General features: G+C 35.4%; 2 protein-coding genes and 1 non-coding gene across 3 annotated transcripts; 2 read left to right on the top strand and 1 right to left on the bottom strand.

Moving 5' to 3' along the window:
* The first annotated feature begins 4560 nt into the window (after positions 1–4560).
* On the top strand, positions 4561–6266 carry LOC108206503 (phospholipase A1-Ibeta2, chloroplastic). Its single transcript, XM_017376826.2, has one exon. It carries the CDS (start codon positions 4658–4660, stop codon positions 6242–6244), a length of 1587 nt encoding a protein of 528 aa, XP_017232315.1. The 5' UTR covers positions 4561–4657; the 3' UTR covers positions 6245–6266.
* On the bottom strand, positions 6154–8628 carry LOC108206504 (probable pectate lyase 5). The gene is made up of 5 exons (XM_017376827.2): positions 8266–8628; positions 7453–8149; positions 7163–7354; positions 6866–7071; positions 6154–6618 (listed from the first exon to the last, which is right to left on the bottom strand). Exons 1-5 carry the CDS (start codon positions 8400–8402, stop codon positions 6375–6377), a joined length of 1476 nt encoding a protein of 491 aa, XP_017232316.1. The 5' UTR covers positions 8403–8628; the 3' UTR covers positions 6154–6374.
* Positions 8629–11858: 3230 nt separating this feature from the next.
* On the top strand, positions 11859–11939 carry TRNAS-AGA (transfer RNA serine (anticodon AGA)). Its single transcript has one exon. It is a non-coding gene; the product is annotated as a tRNA-Ser (tRNA).
* The last annotated feature ends 811 nt before the right edge of the window (positions 11940–12750 follow it).

A 12750-nucleotide genomic window follows, 5' to 3' on the forward strand; every position in this document is an offset into this window, starting at 1 on the left:
TTTTGTTTGAGGACTTCTGCTTATTTTCCAAACACTTTAATCACTTATAAGTCTTAACTTGCTTCCAACTTCTACTCCACTTTTTTATTTTAAGCAAAAAGCACTTATTTTAACCTCACCCAAACGGCCCCAATGTGTTGAGGTAAAAAAATTATCCCTATGTTGTTGATCTTGCAATCTCCAAGTACAAGTTCTTGCTCCTCCTTTTAGCTTTTCCTCGTGGTGACTATCTCGTAAATAATACATATGTAATATTCTATCTAATAATATCTAATACAAAAGCATTTTATTCTGATAGGATTATATACGGGAATTTCAAAACTGAATATATTGAATCATCTTCGTGTGAGTTGTTAAATCGACCAAATCCGACTTCTAAAACTTCCGATATGATCCAAACAATAATTCTTACGCGGTTACTCAACAAATCCAAATTTCCTTTTAATTTGTTCTAAATCTGTTTTAATTAAAATTCCATGCCACCAATAATAAAATATTAAAATCTAAATAATAAATATCTAATTAAGATTACAACTAATATAAAAATAACAATCATCTAAAATATATACTTCATAAAAAATCCAATTTGCTTTGTGCATATATAACTCAAATGACAACTTAAGAGCATCTTCAACCATGAATAATCTTCAGCTAAAAACTTAGTTGACATGCCAAAAATAAAAAATATATCTAAATTGTTCAAAAAATATGCACTCCAACCATATCTACCCTTGTTTATAATTATAGCCAACCTCTTGTGAATGCTTATATTTGTCGATCCACTAGTGTAAGAAATCTGTAAGAAGATTACACAATTATTACCACATCAAAATGATATATTCTATTTGTAACAATTTTGATTCTAAAATATTACTCCTTATGTCTCTCTCATTTCTTTCTTTATTTTTTTTTGCATTACTCAACATGCATTTTAAGATGACTATAAACATAGTTTCATAACGTTTTTTACAAAAAAAAAAAATTATATAAAAATTTAGATATTATATTTTTATTCAGAAGAAAATAGATTCAAAATAATTATTAAATTATGTTTTATAACAGTATTAAAATGTGTGTCGAGTCCCCATACCCTAATGTAAACAACGAGGAGGAGGTAATAACAAATTTTAAACTATAACCAACTAATATAGTTAATACAATCGAAACAAAATGTCCTACCAAATTTAACAAATTTTATATAAAATCATAATGTTCCAATTTAGTCTACCTATTATCGTTAACCTTGGAGACTCTAAAAATGTGAAAATGAATACATGTGGGTGTCGCACTCACGCTGTGTTGTGGGCGATGCGGAATATTTGAAAATAACTGAGCTGGGGAATCATTTTATATTTTACATGTGTTCGTATTTGTCGTTACGTATATTGTATGTATACACACTGCCACGATACTCCAGACCTCCTCCACATAGCAATATAAAAAGCATCATGCCCAGGGTAAGCTCATTTTCTAATCATCACGTGTGCTATAACTTATGTTATGTCATGTCTTATGACTTCACGCGGCCACTGAAAATTAGTCTCACTTCTGCATAAGGTATCCTCTGATCTTATCGTAACAATAGTAATTCCGACATTTCGGTAAAATATAATTTTATAATATTTCTTTAAAATAAATGTTTGATGTTTAAATTTTTATTCAAATACAGCTAAAAAAATATTATGAATTTATATCTTATAAAAACTTTCAAGTTTGTGCAAACATAACACACGAGAGAGAGAAGTATTTTATTTTTTACTCTTTATATAAATGTAGTTTAGCATACAGTATATTCTTATCTTTCTCTAGTATTATTAAATATGTGCCCAGAAAGAAAGACTTAGGTGGATCGAGGAGTATGATTAAGGCTGCACATTCCTTTATTTATTGGATTACAAATTGTTATTGTATGTTTCTGTGGAATAAATCCTTTTTTTGTATCAAAAGTATATCTTAAAAGCTGGAGTTGTAAGCAATTAAACATGGCCACCCTGTCATCATCAGGAGAAGTAGTTGTCAGTTGTCACACTTTGTATTGCAATCCGTGGAGCTGTTAGAAATTTTGTACCGATTATTGGAAATAAATAAATTATATAATAACATACAGATATGCCATAGGGAATTTATCGCCTATGCTATTTTTTTGACATATTTAATATAAAAATACGGTTCCTTTTAAATCATTACAAATATACTATTTTGTTTAAAAAAAACACATAAACAATTGCATTTATACGTACTAGACTTAGTACGTATAATGTATAAATATAATTACTAATTAATTTATCAAATATGGAATAAATCGAAACAAGCATAATAGAAAACAAGGATAGAAGTGCGGGATAACGGAAAACTTTTATTATTTTACTATAAATACAGTAATGTTTTTTCACAATAATTTTTTAGATTGATTTTTATTTCATTCCGCGAAAGGAATAATACATTTTTTTATCTTTATATTTGAAAACTAGGAGCAAGACATTTTTGTTTTTTAGTTGGATTCGCAAATATGACACGATTTTCTTATTTTGGCCGGTTGGTACTTTGAGAATAGTATAAAATGATTGTAAGTACAGACTTTATAAAAGCAGCGTTTTAAATAATGAAAGGAAAAAGCAGCACCAAAAAAGTTACACTCTGCAGTGGCATAGTGCCGCTCACATATGGGCAAATATTGTGGACATGGTGGTCGGTACGGGCCACTTCATATAGCTTTCACTATTGCACTCGCTAAAAATCATTGAAATTATGCATTCTTCTTTCCAAAAGAGTTTTTTAGGGTAAATATGCTAAAATGTCAATGTAGTGTACTGATTTCAGTTAAATCATTCACATGCTGAAATTGTACAATATTTTTCACATATATTTTCACCATTCATACCGTGTTTTTTATATAAATGAAATAATTCAATAATAAAAAATTATACGACATCTACATAAATAGTCACGGTCGAAAAACAAAATTCAAAAATAATCATTGATAAATTCATTTTTCTTACAGATAAAATCACGTAATATGAAAGATAATATTTAATCATGTTTCATCATTTGACTTTGACTGAGAATGCAATCTTTTAACAATTTTTATTACTAAATCAATACTCATGTGCTTAACTTCCAGCTCACTCTTCATACATATACTTGTTACCGGTAGGGATGGGCATTCACTCCGCCCCGCTCGACTCCGATCCGATCCCCACCCCATTCGAGTCGAAGATTCGGGGAATTTTACAGGGTGGAGATCGGGAAAAGTTTTATAAAAAATTCGGGGATCGGGTCGTGGGTCGGGGATTGGTGTCTCCCCGCCCCGACCCCCGACCCCCGACCCCGATTGTGTATATATATAAATAATAATATATTTATATATATTATACTAAATATATTATGAAAAATAGATAACTTTATAATATAATTAAATTTAGAAAATGATCTTTATTTTTATTGATTGATTATAAATATATTTTAATATAATATATTTTAAATTGTCGTTTATTTATATTATAAATCAATTTTGATATGATTTGATATTGAAAATATAAAATATTATTATTTTATTAGTATAGGGTCGCGCTCAAGAGATAACCAGTCCTTAAAATGGAACCATAGAACCACTAAGGTTCTGCTCTAGAATTCTAAATTTTAAATAGATTTTTAGGATCTAAATCTAAATACATGTTTTTTTCATATTTTTTCATCGTTGTTTGTGTTCAAAAATAATTTTAAAATATAATACATAGATAGTGACATTTTTTTGCATGTGAAATTCTGCTGCAGAACCCTAACTAATACTTAAGTTCTGTTGCAGAACCTTACCTAATAAGGTAAGGTTCTATGGTTCTGTCTCTAATGCTTCTCTTTTGAACATGACCCGTTGGTATATTAGAAGTTAGTAGTTTGTTTTTATATTAAAAAGTATATTATATATTATAAAATTATTATTATTTTATTAAAAATTAATATTCTCCGAATTCCCGCGGGGATCCTCGTTCCCCGTTCGAGGCGGGGATCGGAGAGGAAAATAATCTCCATCGGGGTTCGGGCGGGGTTGGAGATGAGTATTGAATTCGGAGATCGAGGTCGGAGATAGTACTCTCCGACCCCGAAGTGCCCCCGTACCCATCTCTAGTTACGGGACACAGGGAGTAATAATTTGAGATTAAAATACTCTTATTAATCAGTGTGAACAACCGCGACAAAAGATTATGTATAAAATTACCCTACACAAGGTAGTTGAAATGTATCAGATAAAATAACACGAAAAATGATTACAGGTACGAGATATCGTAAACATATGAATATATTAAAACACACACCATGTGTAATTGTGTGTGTACATGAAGTTTAAGAAACATCCTTAAATTATTGTTAGAAACGCTGCATTCAATTCAATTGAATCGCGTAGCGATAAATGACATTTTGACAATGACTCGTTTCATATGGAGTCGTATAATTCCAATTAAACCCCCCTTCAGAAGTGCCTGGACTACACTCCTTTAGTCACGTTATTTAGTCCCGAGGGTAGTTTTGTAAACAAGGTCTATATATACCCCCTCTTAATTCATCCAAACCAACTTGCTCTAGTCTCTGCACATAAATCTCTCTCTCTCTTATTCTCTCTGAATCTTCTTGTTTCTTCACTTCTCGCAAAAAGAAAAAGATGCAGATGGGTTTGACGCTGCCGATTCAAAACATGAATATTATTTCGACCCGGAGTTCAAGAATTGTTAATAATGTGAGTTGTTCATCAGTTAAGACCATATCAACAACAAAAGTGACCCGGAAACATTTATCAAGTCTTGAGAAACTGCTTCAAATAGAACCTGAGCTTAGCCCACAAGAAGCTAATGTTGAAGATGTAAGGGTTGTGAAGAAAAAATCAAGCGAAGAAAATAGAGGAAGAGGTCTTCTGGAAGGACTTAACCTAGCCAGCATTTGGCCAGAGTCTAGAGCTGCCGAGGAGGTTTCTCCTCGGCAGCTTGTGAGACTAAAGAGGATGTTATCCAAGACCGGGGAGTTTTCTCCCCGGAACAATCTTGGTTCCAAATGGAAAGAATATCACGGGAGTAATAATTGGTCAGGATTACTTGATCCGTTGGATGAGAATCTCCGGAGAGAGATGGTTAGGTACGGGGAGTTTATTCAAGCTGCGTACCATTGTTTTCATTCTAACCCGTCAACAAATGATGCTCCACTGGATCGCCATGTGGCGGTCCCCGATAAAGCTTACAAGGTGACAAAGAATTTGTACGCCACGTCATCGGTTGGATTGCCCAAGTGGTTGGATAATGTGGCTCCGGATCTCGCGTGGATGACGCAGAGATCCAGCTGCGTTGGCTACGTGGCGGTTTGCGAGGATCAGAGGGAGATCGCACGGATGGGGAGGAGGGATATTGTGATCGCGCTTCGCGGAACTTCCACGTGTCTCGAATGGGCAGAAAATATGAGAGATATGCTTGTGGAAATTCCGGGTCAGGAAGGAATCGAAAGTGAAGCTAATGGTGTCAAATCGGTTTCCAAAGTGGAGTGTGGTTTTTTGAGTCTTTACAAAACGGCTGGACCTCAGATGCCGAGTTTGTCCGAATCGGTTGTTACCGAAATTCGAAGACTCGTCGAGATGTACAAAGATGAAAGCATTAGTATTACTATCACCGGGCACAGTCTGGGCGCGGCTCTGGCTTTATTGGTGGCCGATGAAATTAGTTCATCGGCCACCAATATGCCTCCAATTGCGGTTTTTTCCTTTGGGGGTCCCCGTGTAGGCAACAGGGGATTTGCGAATCGTTTGGATTCGAAAAACGTTAAAGTGTTACGTATTGTGAACTCGCAGGATGTAATTACTAGAGTTCCTGGTATGTTTGTGAGCGAAGAATTGGACAAGAAGCTGAGAGACTCAGGCACGGCGACTAAAGTGCTTGACATGCTTGACAACACCATGCCTTGGGCGTACTCACACGTTGGGACCGAGTTACGAGTTGATACGAAGATGTCACCGTTTTTGAGGCCTGATGCTGATGTCGCGTGTTGCCATGATTTAGAGGCGTATTTGCACTTGGTAGATGGTTTTTTGGCATCGAATTCTCCGTATAGATCGAATGCCAAGAGAAGTTTAGTGAAGTTGTTAGATGAACAAAATGCAAATGTAAAAAAGTTGTATACAAACAAGGCAAACGCTTTGACATTGAACCTGAATCCCCAAAGGGAGATTCTGCACATGTCAAGTTGTTTACCTAGTCCATCATCTTAATAAACATTTGTTAATATGAAAATACTCCTGCAAAACCAAGCTATATTTCTCTAATTCAGGATATCCATCGACGTCGCATCATTTGAGAACAATTTGTGATACATAATAGTACTTTCTATTAGATTAGTTGCTATGGAAGTGCTAATGCTGCAATATTGCCGGAGATCATCTCCAATGCTGATATGACCAGTAGAGACATGAATATGTTTGCAGCAGATAATAGTTGTTTGCCGCTGCTTCCAAAAGCAATGCCACCGCTCCCATAACTTATGCCCTCGCCACCTGATCCGTAGTTCCCAAAAGTCGGGTCGCCACCACTCCCATTTTCATCTGGATTTGTTCGACTGTTCTGTGATGTATGGTCACCGTTGTCCCTGTTCAAGCAGATAATTTCTCACATCAAGATTTAAACTTTATTAACTCACAGAAGCTATCAAGCTAATTAAATCCTTTGAACTTGTAGATGAAACGCTGCAGAAAAATCACAGAAGCTACTGTCGTCGTAAGTTTTACCACCAAGTACTTCTGTATACTAAAACACACTCAAAATACTGAATATGTACTGATAAAAATTACCCTCATTTCAAGAATCCCTAAGATATCTCTTTTATAAATCTGTACCTTGGGCCACCGAGGACACCAGCATTGGAAGTGAGCCTGTCGATCATAGCAGCAGACTTGGGCTCAGCACCAGAGTCCTTGAAATACAGATTGTTTAGACCTTGACCTGAGGGGAGAAAGTATGCTCCATTTACCATCAGGTCCCCTTCTGATATCCACTCCCACCCTGCCCAATCTCCCTTGTCCGCGTCCAGCCTTTTAGTCACCTTGAAATGATTCAAGAAAATTCATAATTAAAAGGAAATATCCAGTTTAATTAACAGAATTTTAAAAATAAATCATAATTAAGTGTGATACCTGTTTGGAGGAGTCATCATTTGGTGCAACATAGCGATTGCCCTGACTAATGATTGTGGGAGCAGCACTACCACCAATTGCATACATCTTCCACTCCGTATAATCATTGTTCACAACATGAAAGTAACCATGTCTACACCGAGGCATACGTTGAACTAACTGAACTCCGAAATGGTTAAATGCTATAGTCACCTGCAAAAGATTTTTTTTTTTTTTTACATTAATACAAATCCGCCAGCATTACTAAGTTAGAGCACAAGTATTATCTGGAACTGATAGGACTCGGTTACCTGCATACCCTTATCAAGCATGTAGTTATCACTGTGACCCAACAACATCACTTTGTCATGGTGCGAAAAATAATTGTTTGAAATCGTTACAGCTGTAGATCCCTCCGTGACATCAATCAAACCATCTGTGCAACGTGAAACAGCACAATGATCAACCCAAATATCCCTAGAATGGTGAATGCTTATCCCATCGCCATCTGATTTGCCTTTATGTTCTACTTGAGTTGGACTTAACCGTATATCGCCACTACCAGATGGAACACAATTGTAAACATGGATATTGTGAATAATAACATTGCTGACATCTTGAACTGTAATGCAACCCTTTCCTGTAATGTACACACTAGCACCGCGACCATCAATGGTCTTAAAGCTACTAACAATGAGCTGATGGGATAGCTTGATTTGCATATTAGCTGAGAAGATGATCCAGAGGGGCTCAACTTGGATGACTGCAAAACGCAGGGTGCCTGGTTGTGGATTCGCCACATTGTTGTCAGAAGAGTCAGTTACGACGTAGATCTGTCCCCCCTTGCCTCCAATGGCTCCCTGACCAAAGCCTATGGAGCAGTCAGCAAGGCGCTGGCGGTCATTGCCCCAGTTCGGGTCACATTGCCAGCAATCATCAATTGGGTTCCCGGTGGTGCAGGATAGTTGGTCATTTAACTCCACATTGGAGGCGGAAGTAAGTATTCTCCTGCATAGCAAGAAAAACAAGAACATTATGCTTATGATGAAAAAATTGAGTGCTGTGGCAAACCAAGAACCAAAAAACGCAAACTAAAACACGTTAATTGGCAATGTCGTGCTGACCTTTGAACTTCTTGCACAACAGCTTCAGGGTTGGGATGCTGATAAGAGAGGGTGAGATTATTCGCAGCAGCTTCAATTAAAAGAAAAGGACATATTAGAAGAGGAAACAACGGAAAAATGCAGATCAGAGGAATCATACTTGAAGGAGGTACATAGCTTTAAAACACTGGGATGGTTTATATAGTATAATCCAGGAGAAATTACACAAAAAGAATCATTTAGGATTACAACATTATTAAATTCAAAACATAAAACTTTCTTGGAGGGATTTTGCATGATTGAACAACAAGGAAGACAGAAAATTAGCATTCACACGAAAATCCCAGAGATAATTCATCACAGTTTATAATGAACACAAATAATATAGGGCTGTAGAAAAATGACAAGCTTACATAAAAGAAGAATATGAATATTTGAAGAAGAAGAAACCGAAAAGAATTGTGGGCTGAGACATCGACTCCATGACGTTGAGAGATGCAAATCATACTCAGCATTCTTAACTTGCCTGATAATCTATTCTATATATCCATGGAAGAGTAAAGTCAGGAAATCATACTCAAAAAGTAAGAGTTAAGAAGAAAAGTGAAGATAAAATGAATATTTATCTTTTACTAGTGGGAAATAATTTCAGCTGCATCTCTGTTTTAAAAACAAGCTACAGAAGCTAAAAGAGCAGCTTCAGCTTGTTACTCCTATGTCACAGAGTTCAGCATCGTCCCTGATCAAGATCACCCCAGGTTAGAAGCCTGTGATGATCAATATAAACACTTTAGTAATCATATCGCACAAAAACAAGAATGCCTGCCTGCCTCTGTACATTAAACACTTTAGTACATTAATGACAATTTCATATCATCAAAATAGCCTCTTACATTTCTTTGCTTTTGACACTTGAAAATCTGGGGAGCAGGTGTAAGCGACCAAGTGCATCAAGTATATAAATGTTACACTCAAGCACAGAGCTGCAGCCTGTCACACAAAATTTTTAGCCTTTATACTTCAAAAACATATTAATTGCAAGGCAACGTGAATCTGATTGGTGTGTGCCATCATATAACTTAATATTAAAAAGTAATTTTTGATGCTAGGATAGGATCATGTCTCTAATAACTGCTTTTAAATATCTATATAAAGGAGGATCCCGGGTTGGTGACATGGCACACTCCACAATCAGCTTTCACTGATTCACGCTTCACCAACACTGCCTTGTATTATGCCTTTCAAACAAATATATAGATTCTGTTTTTTCGTGTGAAAATATACACGGGAAATAGGAAGGGTTACAGTCATTAAGCTGAATATTTAGAAGTCTTCACTGTTACCTCCATTCTAGTAACTGAAGACCTAGCAGCTGCTCAACAAAGATGCTATAAATTATCTCATTACAGGATAATGACTCTATCTAACTTGCCTGGTGTGTTGTGTTCGGAGAGAAGGTCCGTTCTGATTTGTTATTGATTGATCAGTTGGTTGATTATTTGTGTTCGTTATTTGATCATTTCAATTGCTTGATTATTTGTGCCCTTCTATGTGTTTGTGTTTGTGGTTGCATTCTGTCAACTAGTTGGCATTATTATTCTGCGGTGCACAGGTTTGATTTTTCTGTACTAATGGCACTCTGTATTTTACGATTCAAGGGATTCTGACCAAAATCATCCCACATATGTATGTTTTAATGCAGCAATGACGTTTAAAACCTAGTCCATCCTAGTATTCTTTGCTTGATTGCTCCTTTTGCCGTTCTGCAGCTGTCCTGTATGTCCATTGTCATTAGTACTCATTTCTCTGATCTTTATGAATACAAGTTCTTTTTGTAGGCATACAGATACATGTACCCTCTGTACCAAATAGCATACCGAAAGTCATTTGCACATAGCAATGGATCACAACACTTTTCATTATCTTTGTCAATTGATTCTGTTTTGACTTATAAATTTATTTTCAGATTCCAGTCATATTTATGCGATTTGTTTGTCCAAGCATCCCCATACTGTATGCCTTATTGCTTTGGCAATGTGGACCATTCCAAATGGATGTCTGGTTAAAGTGGGCGTTAATGAGTGTAGTGCAGTTTGTTGTTGGGAAGCGATTTTATGTTGCTGCGTGGAGAGCTCTTAGAAATGGTTCGACAAACATGGATTTATATGCCACCAGCACTAAGGTAAACCTCCATAGTGTTGAAGTGCCATTTTCCATTTCTCATGGACAACTGCCTTCTGCAATGCTACAAACAATTAGAGAAAAGAACAGTTTTACGCGCAGACAAACCTCACCTCATAAGTATTTCCTGATGGAACAATAATTTCTTTGTAGTCATCAATTTCTCTGTACATAAAAAGAAGCTCTATTTAATCCCAGAGATCACTCATCACAGTTTTAAATGAACACAAATAACATACGTATGTAGAAAAATGACAAGCATACATAAAAGAAGAATATAAATATTTGAAGAAGAAGAAACCGAAAAGAATTGTGGGCTGAGACAGACTCCATGACGTTGAGAGATGCAAATTATATTCAGCATTCTTAACTTGCCTGATAATCTATTCTATATATCCATGGAAGAGTAAAGTCAGGAAATCATACTCAAAAAGTAAGAGTTAAGAAGAAAAGTGAAGATAGAGATGAATATTTATCTTTTGCTGGTGGGAAATAATTTCAGCTGCATCTCTGTTTTATAAACAAGCTACAGAAGCTAAAAGAGCAGCTTCTGCTTGTTACTCCTGAGTCCTGTGTCACAGAGTTCGGCATTCGTAATTGATCAAGATCACACCAGCTTAGAAGCCTGTGATGATCAATATAAACACTTTAGTAACATATCGCCCAAAAACAAAGAATGCCTGCCTGCCTCAGTACATTAAACACTTTAGTACATTAAAAACAATTTCGTGCCTGGGAAAGACGACTTCCGGCTTTTTCCGATAAATAGTCGGTTTTTACTTTTGTTGACCCGTTTGGGTAAAAAGCGACAAGTATTTATAAGAAGTTGAGATTAATCGCATGTAAATCTTAATCTATTGAATCACTTATTTTAAGTTTATCACTCTGAATCATATCATTAAAATAGCCTCTTTTGACTTGAAAATCTGGGGAGCAGGTGCAAGTGGCCAAGTGCATTAAGTAATACTGTTACACTCAAGCACGGAGCTGCAGCCTGTAATACAAAAAATATGGCCTTTATATCCAAAAACATATTAATTGCAAAAGGCAACGTGAATCTGATTGGTGTGTGCCATCATATAATTTCTTATTAAAAAGTAATTTTTGATGCTGGCGTAGGATCATGTCTCTCGTAATTGTTTTCAAAGATTATTTAAATTCCAAGTTACTCCACTTTCAAAAACATTTTTTTCATACATTTCTCTCTTTTGTATCTTCTTAATGAGATGATAATTATAATTCTATGTAACCATTAGGCTATGCTATTACCTAAGACTGAAGTGCTTGAATTTGAGAAATATCTTATTTACAGAAATACTCCTTACTTCTGGAAAACGAAGGTAGATAAAATTAAATTTAGGGAATAATGATAAGGACACTGCACATAATCGGAAAAAGTTAGGTATAATAATTTACAAATCATTTCATTCAACGTGGTCGTGCCGGAGTGGTTATCGGGCATGACTAGAAATCATGTGGGTTCGCCCGCGCAGGTTCGAATCCTGCCGACCACGTACGTTTTTAGCCTTGCGGGTTTTTCCAGAGAATGAAACCATGAATATGCGATCTTTGTTTTTCTTTTGAAAACCATGAATATGTGATCTGATCCCTAATCGAGGGAAACTTTTTTTCCTATATTTTCTGCATATTCCTCAAGTAACTTATATGACATGAATAAACATAAATATAATCTTTCCTATGTCATACTTTTCAGTTTTCAAAACATGTATTTACTCATAATTATCAATATATTTTTAAAAGTTATAATATATGTGAATTAATATTGAAGGAAAGTTAAATAGGAGAGGAGAGAGATGTGGTGAAATGGAGGAAATCTAATTTTTTTTATTGTTAGAAATGATTTAGGACATGCAAACTGATGCCGTAAAAATAAGATACTTGTTGAATGTCGCGGTGTTTAAAGGTATCACTAGCACATTCTCGCTTATTCTAAATATTTTTAAAATTAATGTAGGACATCATTTTAAGACACGGAACTCTCGAGTGTGTATATATCCACGCGCGCACACTAACAATTACTTTTTAATTCGATATAAGATTTTTTATTAATGAAGATTTTTATGTATATGAAAACTATTATTAACTAGATAAATGTCAATTATAACGAGTGGCGGAATCAGAGGGGGCTAGCGGATGCTAGAGATACCCCTAACCTCGGAAAAACAGTAAAAAAAAAAATTTTCGCCCCTTGCTAAATTATAGATGTCAATATAATTTTTTTAAAATGTTCAAAAATTATTAAAGAGGGGGCTTATTTTGTAAAATGATATTAAAACATATAAAGAATTACTTAATAAAAAAGAA

The sequence above is a fragment of the Daucus carota genome, chromosome 2 (assembly GCF_001625215.2).
Source record: "Daucus carota subsp. sativus chromosome 2, DH1 v3.0, whole genome shotgun sequence".
In the NCBI taxonomy this organism is placed as follows: Eukaryota; Viridiplantae; Streptophyta; class Magnoliopsida; order Apiales; family Apiaceae; genus Daucus; species Daucus carota.

Coding starts and splice junctions, on each gene's coding strand:
- LOC108206503 (XM_017376826.2), top strand. CDS start 4,658: ATGCAGATGGGTTTGACGCTGCCGATTCAAAACATGAATATTATTTCG.
- LOC108206504 (XM_017376827.2), bottom strand. CDS start 8,402: ATGATTCCTCTGATCTGCATTTTTCCGTTGTTTCCTCTTCTAATATGT. Junction 7,355..7,452: donor TGCTTGATAAGGGTATGCAG/GTAACCGAGTCC, acceptor AATCTTTTGCAG/GTGACTATAGCATTTAACCA. Junction 7,072..7,162: donor ATGATGACTCCTCCAAACAG/GTATCACACTTA, acceptor AATCATTTCAAG/GTGACTAAAAGGCTGGACGC.